The sequence below is a fragment of the Diplotaxodon limnothrissa genome, linkage group LG16, assembly GCF_057381915.1.
Source record: "Diplotaxodon limnothrissa isolate DT_005_m linkage group LG16, D_limnothrissa_male_GT1.1, whole genome shotgun sequence".
Lineage (NCBI taxonomy): Eukaryota > Metazoa > Chordata > Actinopteri > Cichliformes > Cichlidae > Diplotaxodon > Diplotaxodon limnothrissa.
This window is the reverse complement of record NC_140611.1, coordinates 27,579,014-27,595,911: the sequence shown is the minus strand read 5'-3', so window position 1 is coordinate 27,595,911 and position 16,898 is coordinate 27,579,014. Positions and strand designations below refer to the sequence as shown.

Sequence of the window (16,898 nt, the reverse complement as noted above, 5' to 3'; positions counted from 1 at the left end):
GCGTTCCTATATCTCGGCCACATTGTTAAGATTTCTTGAGTGAACAACTGACCTGAGCTCCGTAACATTTCTAGTCTCAAGGTCTGGGTTCTGTCTGGCCAATGTGCAAATTCAGCGTCTCTTTCTTTTCACAGTGTATTTACTTTTATGTTTAAAGTCCTTTTTTTTTTTTTTTTTTTTCTTTTCTGCGGCATCACCAATTTCTACAACAGCTTCAGCTAGTGGAGAAGCCACTCTGATATTATCCTGTAAAATGCTCTTGAGCTGTCTAGAAGGAGCAAACCAACCCCAAATCCTCTTTCCACTGTGTTTGACTTTTGGGTGAATGATTTCATTTTGGCAGCAGCCCTCTTTTACACTATGGTTAACTTGCATACAGTACAGAAAGCTCAATCACTGAAAAATATTCCTGTATTGATTCCTCTTCATCTCCAACTTTTTGTCTCTGATTCTTGTTTTAAGTTGTTAAAAATATTGTATTATAGTTGGGTGACCATTCCCACAGAGTAGACTCTGCTAAATTGTCTTTACATCCACCTGTAAACTGATGACTGAGACTTTCTTCATCAACTGTTCCAGCTTCATACAAGTCAGCAATTACAACAGCAAATACAACTTTGAGATCTTAGATCTTCCCACAACTTCAAGCTGATTTCATTGATGATTGGGCTTTATGTTTGCAAGTTTGTAACTCAGCTTTTGCTGATGATTATAATTTTAGCTGTAATTTTCTACTTGCATTATGAGTATTTCAGTTGTGTGATCAATGTGGACTTGTGTTTGTGTTTGAATATTTGTTAAACTATGGTTTTATCAATCAAGAGCTGATATAATGATTATCTGAAGCAGACTGATCAGTCAGGCAGGAGAAAATGCCATTGTCAGCAACATGGTCAAACCTGATTTTAGTTATTTCATTTTTTTTTTAAATTCTTCATAGCTCTCTTTGTTCTTTCTGTTCTTTTCCTAGTTGTAAAGTATCTGTGTCATTTCAACTTGCTGCATCTCTGTATAATTGTCTTCGTCCTTCACTGATTCCTTTTTTTTGTCTTTTTTGCTTAGAATGTAAAGTCAAGTCATCTTGTCTAATCTGATTTTCAAGAATCTGTTTCCACTGTAGAGAATCTGTGGGGTATATGGCCTAAAGCTATGCGGTTCTGGTCAGGCGAGTTGGCTGCCAATCAAGCACAGTAATAACAAACCATTTGGTAGATGTTTTGTCACTATGGGCAGGTACTAAGGGCTGCTAGAAAACAAAAATGGGTATTTCCATAAAGCTCGTCAGCAGCTGGAAGCTCTACAACTTCCTGGCAGACGACCTGTGGACAATTCAAACTTGAATGATCTTCAACTCTTGTTTCTTGTACTCTCCCCCCACACTCTAGGTCCTGGATTTCCAAATCAAATCAGAATTTACTTTTATTTGAAAGGGGGATTTTTGAACCAGTGAACAACACTCTAGTTCTTTTTTTTTTTTCTTTTTTTTCTTTACCCCAAGTAAGAAGCTTCTCACATCTCTGATTTAGGAGTGGCTTAATATTAAGAATGTGACGGTTGTAGCTCCTTTCCTGAAAACATCTGTTCATGGTGGCTTGTGATACACTGACACCAGTTGTGAAACCCAAGTTCTTGAATCAAATGGTCACTGGTTGCTTGTGCACCTTCCCAACAACACTTTCCTGTTCCAGTGAACTCTCCAATCTGTGGACTTTCTGTGGCTTAATCCTCCTTGTTGAAGGTTTCATTTGTCTTCCCAGTGACTGTTTCAATGTGCAAGACTGAACTAGACTGTAAATATCATTTCTTAATGTTTGAATAGTAATTTAATCAAATTTAAAATTTAATATTCTAATAATCTGAGATTAATTATTGATTTTAGTCCTCTATAATCCATAACCAAAGTTAAAACACAAAATGAATGAAATATTTCATTTTACATAAATAAAAATAGGTTAAAATCTTTTCTGAATTAAATTATAAAAAAATTTCATAATATTCTTACATGTAGCAGCTCAGAATCTTAACATTTAATTTTCTTAAGAGTTAATGCAAAGGAGTTAAGTCATTGACAGATTGACACACTCACTCTCACACACATCAGTTGTGGGTGTAGAAATATTTGCTGCATTTTCCAAGGAAACTTTGGCACATAAGGTTCAGGGCTCAAACCTTCAAACCTACAGATAGTCGAGTCTGCTCCACCACCTGAGCTGCATCCACCCCATCACATTTTGTTTGAGTCAAAGTTTACTCTGTGCTTTGGGTTTAAATTGAATGATTTCTTTTAATTTTTTTTTTTGCATGTGTTTTTTTTTTTTTTTGTTTTTTTTTTTGTTTATAGATTGATCAGTGAGGGTCATATCGACCTGGTGGTCAACTTGCCCAATAACAATACTCGACACGTGAAGGATAACTTCCTCATCCGCAGAATGGCCATTGACCATGGAGTCCCACTCATTACCAATTTTCAGGTCAGTACTATGCTGCCAACTAAAACTTGTGGTTTTATTTACAATCTGACTCACTGTGACAACTGACTGACTTCTGTTTCATTTTTTTTCTTTCTGCGTTAGGTGGTAAAGCTATTTGCTGAGGCGATCCACTATGCAGCTCAGCTGGACACTACAAGTCTTTTCCACTACCGACAGAAAGAAAGCCAACAAAGAGGGTCTGGCCAGCAGGGTTAGAATTTCCTCTCCAGTCCTGTTGCCAAACAGCAATATGAAGTGAGAGCAATATTTTGTACTATTTTCTTATAACACTTGGAGCCAAGCTTTCCACATTAATGGGGAAATAAGCCCATTTTAAATAAACCAGAATTCTCCTAAAGTCAGGGCTTTTACAATAATTAAACTCTGCCTTTCCCAAAAGGTCAGACGGGTCATTAGAATAAATGTCCCGAACTAGGAAAGAGATGAGTGTTGTACTGAATTAGGATAAACATCAGCCATCGAGTTTCTTCATAACCTGGCAATTCAAAAACTGTTAATATTAATAGCTAGCAAGCTAAAAAGCATTATAGAACTAATTACTAATAATTAAAGCCCTTTCGTTGGAGCGCAAAACCAATTCTAAAGGGTGACTTATAAAGGGGTACCAGCGAAGGTAATTACACTGGATTTTCAATTATGTAAATCCCTAAGGAGAGTTTGTTCTTTTGTTGTTTCATTTATGGCTCTCGCTGGATGTAATGAAATGAAAATTTTCAATTTCTCAGCTCCCCTCAGTAAATTTTAATGCTACTGGCTTGGCCAAAAGACTTTACTAATTTGCTCTTGTTGAGGCATTTTATTGTAGTTTGGATGGTGCTAAAGATGTACTGTATGTAAAGCATGTACTATATCCATAACTTTCAACATAAGTGTAGATAAACAAACTGAAATAATAGACTTTCCCCCATTTTGGTAAGAAATCACTGTTATTTTCAAGGGCATCGGTCTGGAACACAAACTTTGAAGTTTGAAGAAGATGGCAACCTCCCTGTTTATATATTTGGATCGATCTCTGTATATGCCATATGTTTCAAATTCAGTCTGCATGTGAACCTGCTGTGCATTTTAATGCATCAAAGTGAAAACGCATTCAACCAGACGTTGTGTTGAAATAGTCTCATATTTTGTTACGTGCTTTTGGTAATAGTTGTTTTAACAATCAGTGAAACACAATAAAGACTTATTTCACATAATGGATGCTCTTTGTGTTGGTGTTTTTCAGTGCGCTTGTGATGGTCGTGCATTAAAATGACTGTCACTCTAACATCAGTGTAGATGCTTTTAAGAGCCCCGTCGGACACAGACACACACAAATTAATTTGGCACTAAAACGTCAAATTGAGAAAGACTAATAATGGCGACAGTTAATTCTAAGGCCAGTTGTTAGCTTGTGATCAGATCATCTAAGTCATATTTACTGCAAATGTGTATGACGTAAAAGCAAAAATCCCAACTTTATAACAAGGCTTGATATCTGTGGCACTGTACACTACATGTTAAATTTGTTTAATACTATTATATGTGTTAATACAGTTCTTACATGGACAAATAAGATGACTTTTAATGTCAGAATGTCATGTACAAGTTTGGATTTATTTGGGATTTTCTTTCATCCACACAGGCTCAAAATTAGACATGCATACATGAAGTGATGCTGAAGCGCGCTGGTTGGATATGCAGTCGACCATATGCCGCACGGCTGAGAGTGGCCGGCCCGGGTTCCAGTGTGACTCGTGGCCCTTTGCTGCATTTCTCCCCCTCTCTGTCACCCTCAGATGAGAATAAGTTGGTTAGGAAAGATGACTACAATAAAATGAGTTTTACAATACGTTGGCATCCTCTCAATCCATCCAATCAAGAAAGACGCCCCTGCTCCAGAATAAATACACAAGCTCAACGGAAATTTACAGCTGTCCACACAGACAAGCTAAATGTCTTCTGAAAAGAAAAGTTTTGCTGTCGGATAATAGAAAGATTGAGGTATTTGCCCACAAAGTGTGTTTGAAGGAGTAAAGGTGAGACTTTCAAACCTAAAAACACTGTACAACATAGCCATGGATTCATTGTACTCTGCATTGTTTTTCCACCTGTTGACTGATAATATTGCACAAAGTGGATGGGATAATCAAAAAGTAGTAGTACCTCGAAATTCTTCAACTTCACCTCATGTCAACAGCTAGATGGTTGAAACTTGGACATAATTGGGTGTTCCAACAGGACTTATGCCAAAAACGTGATGGCTACCAAAACATTTGGTCAAGATGGAAGTTGTTAAACATTTAACCAAATATTAGTGGGGGTGTATGCATATAATTGAACCTTTTATGTGTAATTTTGACTCGATGTGCAATTTTAAATGAGAAGAAAATGCAATTCTTGTCATTAAAGATGTATGCTGAAAAAGTCATTGCACCCTGGAATAAGAATAGTTATAAATAAGTGATAAATAATAAACAAATTATTAAAACCCCTAAATTATCATGGCATTCATGCCATGAGGAGTGTATGCAAACTTTTGATCACAGCTGTGAGTCGGAGTGTAACTATTTCAGTGAAGTAAGGAACAACAAAAGGTTTAGTGCAGTTCATCATCCCCGCAGAAAAGCTCAGGGAAGGAGCTTTGTTATGGTCTTTTCTCTTGTAAAAATAAAACGCAATTTAAAAAAGTATAAATCTTTCTTTAGTGTCAACTTTCCTAAATGGGTTTTCTTGTGCCGTGTTGTTCATTGTGCAGTGCCAAGCCATAATGTGCTCATTATTACCCCTTGAGACTGGTGGGGAAAAATCACTGACGGGTACATGAAGGTGGATGAGAACTGCATTTGTACCGTGTGTGTGTTCTCCTTAAGGGCCACAAGGTATAACAATTATAATAAACACCTCCAAACTTTTTTCCTCCACTTTCGCAGGAGAGAAAATATTGCAAATATAGACTAATGTATTTGTAAATGTATGAATAGCTGCCACACCTGCATTTACCACCTATTGAGACCCTCCAGGTTTTCTTCCACACAAGAGCACAGCTGAACAAAGAGGTAACCTGCACATCAAGTCCAAAAGACTCACACAATAATGCTATTATAGGGCCTACACACTTGGACTATGCAGTTTTTTATTTTTTTATTTTGTACCCCTATAGCTTAATCTCTTAAACCCCAACGCCCCCTGATACGGGGGCAAAAGGCAGGAGATCAGTTAGGCTTGGGGCTTAAGAGGTTAACTGCTACAGATTTCGTCTCTAGACTAAACTCTCTAAAGAGTGCTAATATTGATCTGCTACATATTCTTCCTCCTGCAGTTTGACCCACACTGTTTTTTTTTCTCCTGTGCCTCTGCTTCTACAGGTGACTAAAATACCTCACCATTTTTCTTTAAGTACCATTCTGTTCATCTGCCTACAGCACTGTAATATCCACAAATAAGCAAACACTTTAAGAATTGTATTCATAAATGCAGCCTGGGGCATATTGTGTTTGTTTATAGTGCAGTTGTAAAATGTCCCATAGCTGGCAGTCAGTGGAGAGAGTATGGGAAAAATGCACAACCAAATTTGTCCATTAGAAGAGAGGGGGAAAAAGCATTTATTTGTTTTTGGTTTTTTTTTTACTGCTGATGGAGAAGCACATCTGGGGTTTAACATATGCTTTATAGTGTCACCCTATGCTGAACATTTGGTTTAGTGCAATGTCAGGGCTATAGTTTTACTTTTATTTGCTTTGGTGTGGGAGAGAAAAGGTGAAATGGGGAGAATATGTTTTTGACTCTCGGGGGTAAAAACAGCAAAAACAAAAACCCAACGACACTTGGGTCTCACATAAAAAAAAATACCTCGGTCTTTATAAGCAAAATCTCAATTCTGATTCAGCTGAGCTAATACTACCTTAGCAGCCCAGAGCCATCAGAGTCATGAATCACTGCAGGTACAGTATCTAAGCAACAGGACTGCGCGTGGTGCTCATTGCTGACAATAACTTCCACACAGACCCCTGTGTCTTCAGGAGTATTTCACCAAATCCTGCTTTGATTAAAATATAGTGTTGCTAAATTTAACCTCACTCTGTTATTTGAAACATGGTTGTTTTGTGTTGGGTCTGCTGACTCTGAATCATCCACGAGCGTATCAAGGTGTTCGTTTCTATATGTGGCCAAGTGCTTCCTTGAGTGCACAAAATGAAAGAAAAGACAGCAAATGAAGACCATAAACAAAAATGTTCTTTGGAAGGTTAAAACTTAGATTTAAGCGTCATGAAGGTTGTATTTTTCCACTTTACAAACTGAGAGAAAATATTTTCCAGCCAGATTTTGAAACTTCTATTTTTCTAATTACCTGGGAATGGTGTTAGACATACCACATATTAATACATATTAAACTAGGCATATTTTACATAGCTAATTTAGTATTTAAATATCATAAATAATGAGGTTTAATTTAAATTTAAACTCATGAAAGTTTGCTAGATCACACTGTTGAGCATGCCATTGTTCCAATGCTTGAATAATGTTTTTAAATTCTTTAATCATTTATATCTGTTTCAAATGAAAGGTTTAATATTTTGGGGAAATTCTGCTATGTGTAATTTAAATAGTAAGTTGACCTGCAGGTAAAATTGCAGCTGATATTAATTGATAATTTAATTAAAGATGAAATAGCATTGTATTTTGTTGGATCTTCGGGTTATTATAACCTGAATCAAAGCATAAAAATGCAAATTATGTAAACATACATGAACATATTGAAATTAAAACATTTTTAGATTTTGGCAACTAAATATTACTGCTTAGCAGTTGTGCATAGGGCTCTATGGCTTATTTAAATATCTCACTGTGTACAGATATAGTTTCAACTAGGATGGGGATAAACTGACAAGTATTTTGGGTGTACTCCTCCATATAGTGGATTTTTGGTACTATATACACATTTCTACATTGACTAAAAGGATCCTGTGATGTATTCTCAGTTTTACCGCATGCTTAGGCGGACAAGGACGAAATGAGGAAGTTCATCAAAGATCTTCAGTCATAGCGTTCATCAGCCAGCATTGATTTCAATCAATCACAGCATTAATACAACAGGCAAAATTAAAAACTACTCCAACTTAAGAAAAAATCCATCTATCTGTCCATCTACTGTATCTATCTGCAAACATATAGATATATGTCTGCTCAAATCAAACAGAATAACTGACATTGTCAGACTTTGTTCCTTTCTTTTAAAGAAGAATGAGGGTATGTAGCCTGAGCAGTCATGTCCAAAAATGATAAATAATGCACTGTTTCACTACATAATTCTTCTAGCTGGCATGAGGAGAAACCCGCTGTTTTTCATTGGAGGAAAAAAAATAAACCTGGCTAATTGACATGCGTTTTTCATGCTGTGCTAAATGAATAATTTATGGAGGTGAGGAGCAAGCAGGGCTTAGAAGACAGTGCATCACAGTGGGATAAGTCATATAGTAGTTGGAGACAGAGCCATGCATGCCAAGTGTGCACAAAAGATTTGCAAGGGACTCAGTTGTTCTGATTAGATAAATCACAGCAATAGTTTTTTTTTGTTTTGTTTGTTTTTTTTAAAAAAAAGACATTTTTCTTCTTTAGATTTCTCTTGCATTACATTTTGTAGTTTTAACACACCATTTAGCAAATGCTGACAACTTTTATCTATTAAAATACACATAAGCTCTCCACCCTCACCTCCTCTATCTTTCTCTAACACAAATATACAAACTTTCAATCGTATAATACAAATAATGATGTCAAATCAGCCCAGAAAGTCTTCTTAATGCTTTGCAGAGTCTAATTTCTTCAACTGCTCTCTTTTGATGAGTGTTAAATACCATTCTGTCAGCAAGACACCACCCCATTAGCTGTAGTAGCTTTCAAATTCAATTGTGATTGTGCAGCTTAATTGTTTCCCAGGCCATCAAACAGTTCGAGTTGCCATCTGTAAGTACACGATTGTCATAATGTGTTCCCACACTGCGACAGCATAGTCACCTATTGTTTAACAGCCTCTGTTCATCTCATGAGAGTTTAAATCGCTTGCCATGCCTCCAATAATGGATGGACTTTACTAGGACAAAGTCAAAGTTTTTTCTGTTTAGATAGTTAGTTAATCCCCATATACAGCAATTAATCTTAGTTTCACTTTTAACCAACTACAGCACATAAGTCCTGCTTACAATAATGCATCCATCCACTTTCTTCCACTTTACAAATCCAGGGTGATTGGGTGGACTGGAGCCTGTCCTGGCTACCAGTGGTTCTTTACCTGAAGCAACCTCTGACTGACTATAGGGCTGTCAATTCACACCCAGTTCACCCAATTCACACCCAATTATTGGCTCAAGCCAGTAAAACTTACCAATGCATCACTAGTTCTTTTATATAGTTAAAAGGCTCCTTATAAAGACAAACACTTACATAAAATTATTTCAAAATCCATAAAAACAAAAAAGAGAGGACATTTCCAGAAAGAAAACTCACCTGCTTGGTTTAGCCCAGTGATGTTGAACATGACATCACCAGCACCATGAAAGTCAAGAAAAGCCGGACAGGTCACTTCATAAACTGTTGACCTGCGTGGAACCTCAGAACAAGAAAACAGAAGTACGTATAGACAAAGAAACAAACAGGATTTAAACCTGCAAGAAAATAAAAGTAACAGTTGATTGTCTGTTCGCTTTAACGTGCTCAGTTGTTTTGATGTTTTGAATACAGAAAAACCCAGGATAATAAGTGAAGCAATGTTATCTTAGCAATGGCAAGTCCCAGCAAATAAGCACAATTTGTCACACCTATAAGTGTGGTGCAACTAAGTAGTGTAATACTGTCAAGTGATTTCATACAACTAAGGTGTTTTGAGTCGGTTCAGTGTGACTATCTCTTAAATCTTGATTAGCAGAAGGTGTCTGTTGTAAATTGTACATTCTTCTTCATTGTTTTGACATGCACATGTATCGCAAGCCTAAAAAACTAATTACTCTAGCCCTGAATCACATCAGATCCCTGTATTTGTAAGCTTCCCCGATGAGCCCACGTTTAGATTACTTCCTTGTTAACACACAATTAGAAACACTTTGGAAGAGAAACGGCAGTGATGGCGAACTCCCTTTTGTTAATTTTTTTTCCCACCTTGCAGGTTTCAAGGGAGGACTTTGAGTTCTTTAATGAGTATGTTTTGCAATCAGTATTACAGAACTTCCTCTAAGCTCAATCACGCCCCTTGTTTAGTGAAAGAGGGTGGCAATTAAATGTCAATGTGGAAGGGTGTTGGTATTCTAGTGGTAGAGAGGAGATTTCCCTGCACAGTCTGTGAAGGTTGTAACTGAGGCTTTGTCTGGAATGTCAAAGACGAGGTGTGTGCTGTTCAACACACACACTCCCCCAAATGTACATGCAACCGTGCAACTCGAGGAAACCTGTGTAGTCTGCTAAAAACTCACAGCCAACCTCTGTAACATGCTCCCAGGGAAGCTCTACTCAAAGTATCATAGGATTATCTTTCCAAGCCTCTAACTATTCTGCACTCAAGCATGGGTTTACTTGTACATTAAGCTGTTACAGTTGTGCAAACTATGGAGGAACTTTCATCCAAAACAAGTGAATGGAAATGTGATTTTAGGAATGAGTAGGTGTCTTAGGGCCAGATATATTAAGCAGAGCAAATTAGCATGAGGTTGCAGTTGCACAAAGTTCTGTGGGTAATGTATTAACAATGTATGATTTTACAAAGACTAAACCACTTAATTTTTTCAGGAATTACCAGACCTGATAAGTGAGTAATGCATTAGTGGAGGCTTTATGCATTGGATTCTCTTTGGAAACCATATGAAATTTTAGATCCATGAAGCACCTGAAGGAAAATTAATGTTTTTGAAACAAGGCAGAACTCCTTTAGCAATAGCTGGGGACTGTATGAATGTTAGACGGTAGTTCCCTGGATCTGAAAGCTCAGGAGAAGCACAACATCTATCCAGAGGAAGGTAGTTCTACAGCACACTCTTCTACCAAACAAACCTGGATTGCGTGTGCAACAGGTGACCTATAGGGTTTGTAGAAGAGCAGTACAAAACATTGTATGTTTTACTTTTACTGCACTAAGAGTGTAAATATACACACCATCCTTTTAAATTTTTTGTTTTTCTTGTGTGTCTTTAGGGTCGAGGTATTTTTTTAGTCAATATTACATCTGGTGTCACATAAGGTACACTGTGTAAAATCTCACCACTAGATGTCAGTAGTTCGCAGACTGCGATGAACTGAATTCTATTTTGTTTTTTTTTAACCCCTCCCAACTATAGGACAAACAACCAGTGTTACAAACTTAGCGACTTTGTCGCTATATTTAGCGAGTTTTCAGACCCCTTAGTCGCTAAAAAAAAGACGTGAAAGCGCGTATCGCTTTTACTCTCAACAAGCAGCAGGTGCTGTAACGCAGTCAGTTCTTCTTTTACTCATATGCTGTTTTGTGGATCACAAGGTTTAAAACTACTTATAAACACACACACACAAAGTAACTCCACCAGAGTGCCTATTTCGGGTCACTTTTGCCGGTCCAAGCCCGGGTAAAGGAGCAGGTTTGTGTAATTGTGACATTAAAAAAAAACAATAATTGCTAAAAGAAATTTAATATTGTGGCATGCAGAGGAATCTTTACAAAGAAGCTCACAGAGAGAGATTGTTATTCAACCCCAAGCTGGTAGGGGGAGCTCTTTATTACAACACACACTGATGCTACACTGTGCTTCGAGGGTCATCAACAGCATAACAGAACTCACCCATGGTTGCATTCATTCTATAAAACAACAACTGTAAGTGCCTTTGAACCGCAGTACAAACACAACATTCAAGATAACAGTTAAAAGCAGTGTAACCATAAACAACAAAACAAGAACATCCAAACAGCAGTCCCAAGGCATGATGGGAGAGAACTAGCCGCTCCCCCAACATGCCACACAGCCCCCACCTGAGTGGTTAGCTGTCCCCAGCAACCGGCATGTCCATAGCAAAGTCTCTGAGGTGTTGGGGAAGGCGACGGCTTCGTTGAGGACGTTCCGTGGGTCCCCCAGCTGCCTCCGAGGCCAGGTTGGGGGCCTGCAGTTGAAGCTGGGACCCTGACGTCTCCCTGGATGGACTCAAGGGCTGATAGGGTGCCAGGCGATCGCGATGGAGTACGACCACCCTGTTCCGTTTGACCAGCCGCACCCTGTAGACCACGTCAGACAGCCTCTCAAGAACAGTGCAGGGTCCAACCCACTGGCTCATTAGTTTGGGAGAAAGCCCTTTCTTCCTCTCCGGGCTGTAGACCCACACATGCTGACTGGGCGAAAGTCCTTCCCCCTTGCAGCGGGTATCATAAGCTCGCTTTTGCCGGGAGCCTGCATCTCGGAGAGCCTGCCTGGTCAACTGATGCACCTCTCGGAGCCGGGCGAGGAGGTTGTGGAGGTAGTCCAACCCGGGATCCCCGCACACTTCCTGCCTGGGGGGAGATCCAAACACCAAGTCCACTGGGGTACGAAGCTCATGACCAAACATCAAGGCCGCTGGAGTGCACTTAGTAGACTCCTGGACTGCAGAACGGTAGGCCATTAGGACCAGGGGAAGGTGTTGATCCCAGTCACGCTGCTGGTGGGAGGTCAGGATAGCAAGCTGGGTGGCCAGGGTGCGGTTGAAGAGTTCCACCAACCCATCGCTTTGGGGGTGCAGTGGCGTCGTCCGGGTCTTCCTGATACCCAGCCGCTGACAGACCTCCTTGAACACCGCAGCCTCAAAATTCCGGCCCTGGTCGCTGTGCAGTTCCTCTGGTACCCCGAACCGGCAGAACATCTCGTTGACCAGACGCTCAGCAGTGGTAACAGCACTCTGGTCAGGGACTGCATAGGCCTCAGGCCACTTAGTGAAGTAGTCCATGGCAACCAGGACGTAGCGGTTCCCCTGGTCAGTGGTGGGGAAGGGTCCCAGGATGTCCACACCAACCCGCTCAATGGGAGCCCCCACCTGATACTGCTGCAAGGGGGCATGAGAGCGTTGGGAAGGCCCTTTCTGAGCCGTGCAGGCATCACACCGATGGACATGGAGCTCTACGTCCTGGCGACACCCGGGCCAGTAGAACCGAGACCGGAGTCGCCGCAGAGTCTTGGTAACTCCAAAGTGTCCTGCCCCCGCTGCACCATGAACCAGCTGGAGCACCCTGGACCGCAACTGTTGAGGTACCACGAGCTGGAAGACCTCTCGGTGATCCCCGGGAGCCTGCCAGCGGCGATAGAGGAGGCCGTTTCGGTTTGTGAGGTTGGCCCATTGGGAGTAGAGAGCCTTGGTCTCGAGGTCCAGTGCAGATACCTCTGGCCATGATGGTCTCTGACCGGCTCCAATCCAACACTGAACCTGGGAAATGGCAGGGTCCTGGTTCTGGTCGTGTTGCAGCTGTTAGGGATCCATGGCCTCCAGACCCTCAGTATCCCCTGCGGCGGACTGAACCTGAAGACTGCTACAATGCCCACCTGGAACAGAGTCATTCTCAGGGCCGCCCTGTGGTGACGCGATCACTGAAGTCATGCCCTCCCGGTCCTCCAAGCGTTGGCAGTACCTGCACTGTTTTTCCTCACAAGGGCGTCGGGAGAGGGCATCTGCATTGGTGTGGAGACGTCCCGCCCGGTGACGGACCTCAAAGTGGTAATCTTGCAACGTCTCCAACCACCGGGCTAGCTGTCCCTCCGGTTCTTTAAAGCTGAGCAGCCAAGTGAGGGACGCATGGTCTGTGCGCAGGAGGAACTTCTTCCCGTAGAGGTAGGGTCTGAAATGGCGGAGACCCAGGATGATGGCCAGCAGCTCTCGACGGGTGACACAATAGTTCCTCTCCGGTCTGCTGAGGGAATGGCTGTAGTAGGAGATGACCCGCTCCCCCTCAGGGCCTTCCTGCGACAGTACAGCCCCCACCCCTGTGTTGCTGGCATCGGTGTCCACGACAAAAGGGAGCTGCAGGTCTGGGTAGGCTAGCACCGGTGCCTCAACCAGTGCAGATCGGAGCCGATCAAATGCCACGGCACTGTCCTGACTCCAATGGAACTCCCGGCCCTTCTGTGTGAGCCAGTGCAGGGGGCTTGCAATGGTAGCAAAGTCCTTGACGAAACGCCGGTAGTATGATGCCAGGCCAAGGAAACTCCGCAACTCAGCGGTGTTGCCCGGAATGGGCCAGTCTTTCACAGCGGCCACCTTCGCAGGGTCAGTGGAAACCCCTGCTCCGCTCACAACGTGACCCAAGAAGGTCGTCTCCTTTCGGAAGAGATGGCACTTTTTGGGGTGGAGGCGAAGGCCAGCCTGGCGGATAGCGTGGAAAACAGCAGTCAGGTTAGCCAAGGCTTTCTCGAAGTCTGTCGCGTGGACGAGGAGGTCATCCAGGTAGACCACACAGCGGTCGCGGGGGATGTCAGCCAGAACCCTCTCCATTAGGCGCTCGAATGTGGCTGGGGCATTGCAGAGGCCGAAGGACATCACCTTAAACTGCCACAGTCCCTGGCCAATGGAGAAAGCAGTCTTTGGGCGGGCCTCTGGTGTCAGCTCCACCTGCCAGTAGCCACTGCGCAAATCGAGGGAACTGAACCAGCAGGACCCAGCAATGTCGTCGAGGGCATCGTCAATCCGGGGCAATGGGTAGGAGTCCTTGCGTGTGATGCTGTTGAGTAGACGATAGTCGACACAAAACCGCCAGGTACCATCCTTTTTCCGAACCAGTACAGCCGGGGCTGCCCAGGGGCTGTTTGAGGGTTCGATGATGCCCGCCTCTGCCATTTCCCTGATCTTCTGCTCTGCTGCGGCACGCTTGGCAAGGGGAAGGCGACGAGGGCGGAGGTGGATGGGCCGTGCATCCCCAGTGTCAATGTCGTGTTGTACCAGGCTGGTTTGCATGCAGTCCTCATCCTTGGCTGCAAAGATGTCGGCAAACAAGTCTAGTATCTCTCGCAGCTGCCGTCGCTGATCAGCCTGGAGACCCTCGCAGCTCCTCTGGTGTAGGTCCTCGACAGCTTGCTTGGTCTCTGCAGACAGTTGCGGTACTGCTGGTGAAGGCGAGGCCCCTTCCCCAGCCAGCGGTGACAGGTCCTCAGGCTTCCTGACGCTGGCTGAAAAAGTGGAGGCAGGCAGCGGGACTTCCATTGTGGTGTGGAGCTTCACAGCCTCCGTGCCCAGGTAAAGGATTGCTCGGGACACATCCACTGTGGCCTCCCATTTGGCTAGCAGGTCCAGGCCAATGATGCATTGGTCCTGGATGCTGGCTAGCCAGAACTGGTGGTCCACGGTGCAGTTAGCAACAGTCACCGGGAGGGATCTTTCCCCCTTAACTTTGGCACGCTCCCCCGTGACTGTGGTGATGTGGAGCTGAGTAGGCTGCCAACCCTGCGGTATTGGGCCATCAGAACCAGGGAGGACTCCAGCCTGTACTAAGGAGAGCGTGGATCCAGTGTCTATCAGGGCTCTACAGGTGGTGCCGGCAAGGTCACAGTCCAGATACAGTCCCCGTGTCTGGCCGAGCCGGCCAACCCGCAAGTGTGATTCGGAGGACAGCGGGGTGGCAGGGGGCAGTTCCTCCGTTGTGCCACCCCGCCTTAGTTTAACGGCTGCTGGGGTGCCAAGCTTTGTGGGCTTGGTGCTGGACAGTAGCGTGCGATGTGGCCTGGTTCTCCGCACCAATGGCAGTTACCCCTGGATTGGCCTCCTGCTCGCCTATTCCCTCGCCGAGATCGCCAGGGTGGTGTGTTGGTGGTTTGGCAGGCCTCCTCCTCCTGGTCGCTCCTTTCGTAGTCCGTTTGGCGCACTTGGTGACTTATGCCAGGGCTGCGTGCACCTGGGCTGAGCACATGCTCCACTCTTTCGGCCTCAGTTAGAGCTGCCGCCAGGGTTTCTGGTGCATGCAGACGGATGTGCTCTTGTAGTCTGTTTGGCTGGAGACCCCGGACAAAAGCCTGGAGAGCAAGCTCTTCTTGTGCTGCAGCATCAAAAGCAGGGTACCCTCTACGTGCATAAAGACGTAGGTCAGCAGCATAGGCACCCAGACTCTCCTCTTGTCTCCGTGGGCGGCTAGCAAGTTTATCTCGGGCATCATCTGCATGTGTACGGAGGCCAAACCTGCTCTGCATTGCTCTGGCAACAGCAGGCCAACTTAAACGCTCTTCTGGCTGAAGATCTGTGAGTATCTGCAGGGCCCTGCCTTCCAAGGCGAGGGCAACTTGGACAGCTGTCTCCTCTGTTGACCAACCGTTTAGCTGAGCAGCCAGCTGTACCTGGATAAGGTAGGTCTCTGGAGGTGCCTCCCCATTATAGCGTGGCAGCTTCATGCTCCCCCGGACAGGAGCCCCTGATGGCAGTGGTGGCTGCACTTGGTCCTGGAGACAGTTGGCGTTGTCCCCCTCGGCTGCCAACGATGAGGGTGTGCTGCTCCCAGGCATCACCCTGAGTGGAGGCTGGCTGGTCGCTCGTGGTCTTGGAGCCTGCAGCATGCCTTGGCGGCTACGACAGCTCCCCAGTGGGCGGGGGTGTGAGGCTCCATCTGGTAAGCCCCACAGATCTTCCCCTGGCTGGCTTGATTCTGCCCGGGGCTCTCCCCACTTCTTCGATTGTGCTCCATTCACTGCTTCCAGGTGAGTGATAAGCTCCTCAATCTTCCTCAGCTCCTCTTCCTCTTTCAGAATAGTGGCCATGCTCTTGGAATCCCACTTCTGACACCAATGTGGCATGCAGAGGAATCTTTACAAAGAAGCTCACAGAGATTGTTATTCAACCCCAAGCTGGTAGGGGGAGCTCTTTATTACAACACACACTGATGCTACACTGTGCTTCGAGGGTCATCAACAGCATAACAGAACTCACCCATGGTTGCATTCATTCTATAAAACAACAACTGTAAGTGCCTTTGAACCGCAGTACAAACACAACATTCAAGATAACAGTTAAAAGCAGTGTAACCATAAACAACAAAACAAGAACATCCAAACAGCAGTCCCAAGGCATGATGGGAGAGAACTAGCCGCTCCCCCAACACGCCACAATATGTAGTTCTAAATAAACTCTAAATGCATTTAGGACGTTTTTTACTCACTTTGTCTCTTCCAAGATGTTATTTCTCTCTCCAACAACATAGGTTACAATTAGATTAGCATGACCAATTATGCAAATTAGGCGATGACGTCATTTAGCGACTTCTAGCGACTTTTAGGACAACCAATAGCGATTTTCCTTACTGAGGAGTTGGCAACACTGCAAACAACTCTGGTCGCTGTTCATCTGTTGTGAGTGTAGGCTGTTAGGTGACGCTAGCCTAATATGTACTTACTCTGGAGGCAATATAACTTTGTGAAAGGAGTCAGATACGATGAATCAGTGAAGCTCATCTTTTTTCTGTTCACAGCGATACTG

At 43.7% G+C, this 16,898-nt stretch overlaps 1 protein-coding gene across 2 annotated transcripts in view; it reads left to right on the top strand.

Moving 5' to 3' along the window:
- cps1 (carbamoyl-phosphate synthase 1, mitochondrial) overlaps positions 1-5,141 on the top strand; it is a 66,178-nt gene extending 61,037 nt beyond the window's left edge. The window contains exons 37-39 of one of the 2 annotated variants that reach the window (XM_085373722.1): positions 2,342-2,471; positions 2,574-2,726; positions 4,114-5,141. In XM_085373722.1, coding sequence (XP_085229848.1) covers positions 2,342-2,471; positions 2,574-2,687 — 244 coding nt within the window. In that variant the 3' untranslated portion in view covers positions 2,688-2,726; positions 4,114-5,141. Of the gene's footprint in view, positions 1-2,341; positions 2,472-2,573; positions 3,906-4,113 lie in introns of those variants that run through there. The other variant, XM_085373721.1, reaches the window with a different exon arrangement.
- Positions 5,142-16,898: the final 11,757 nt, after the last annotated feature.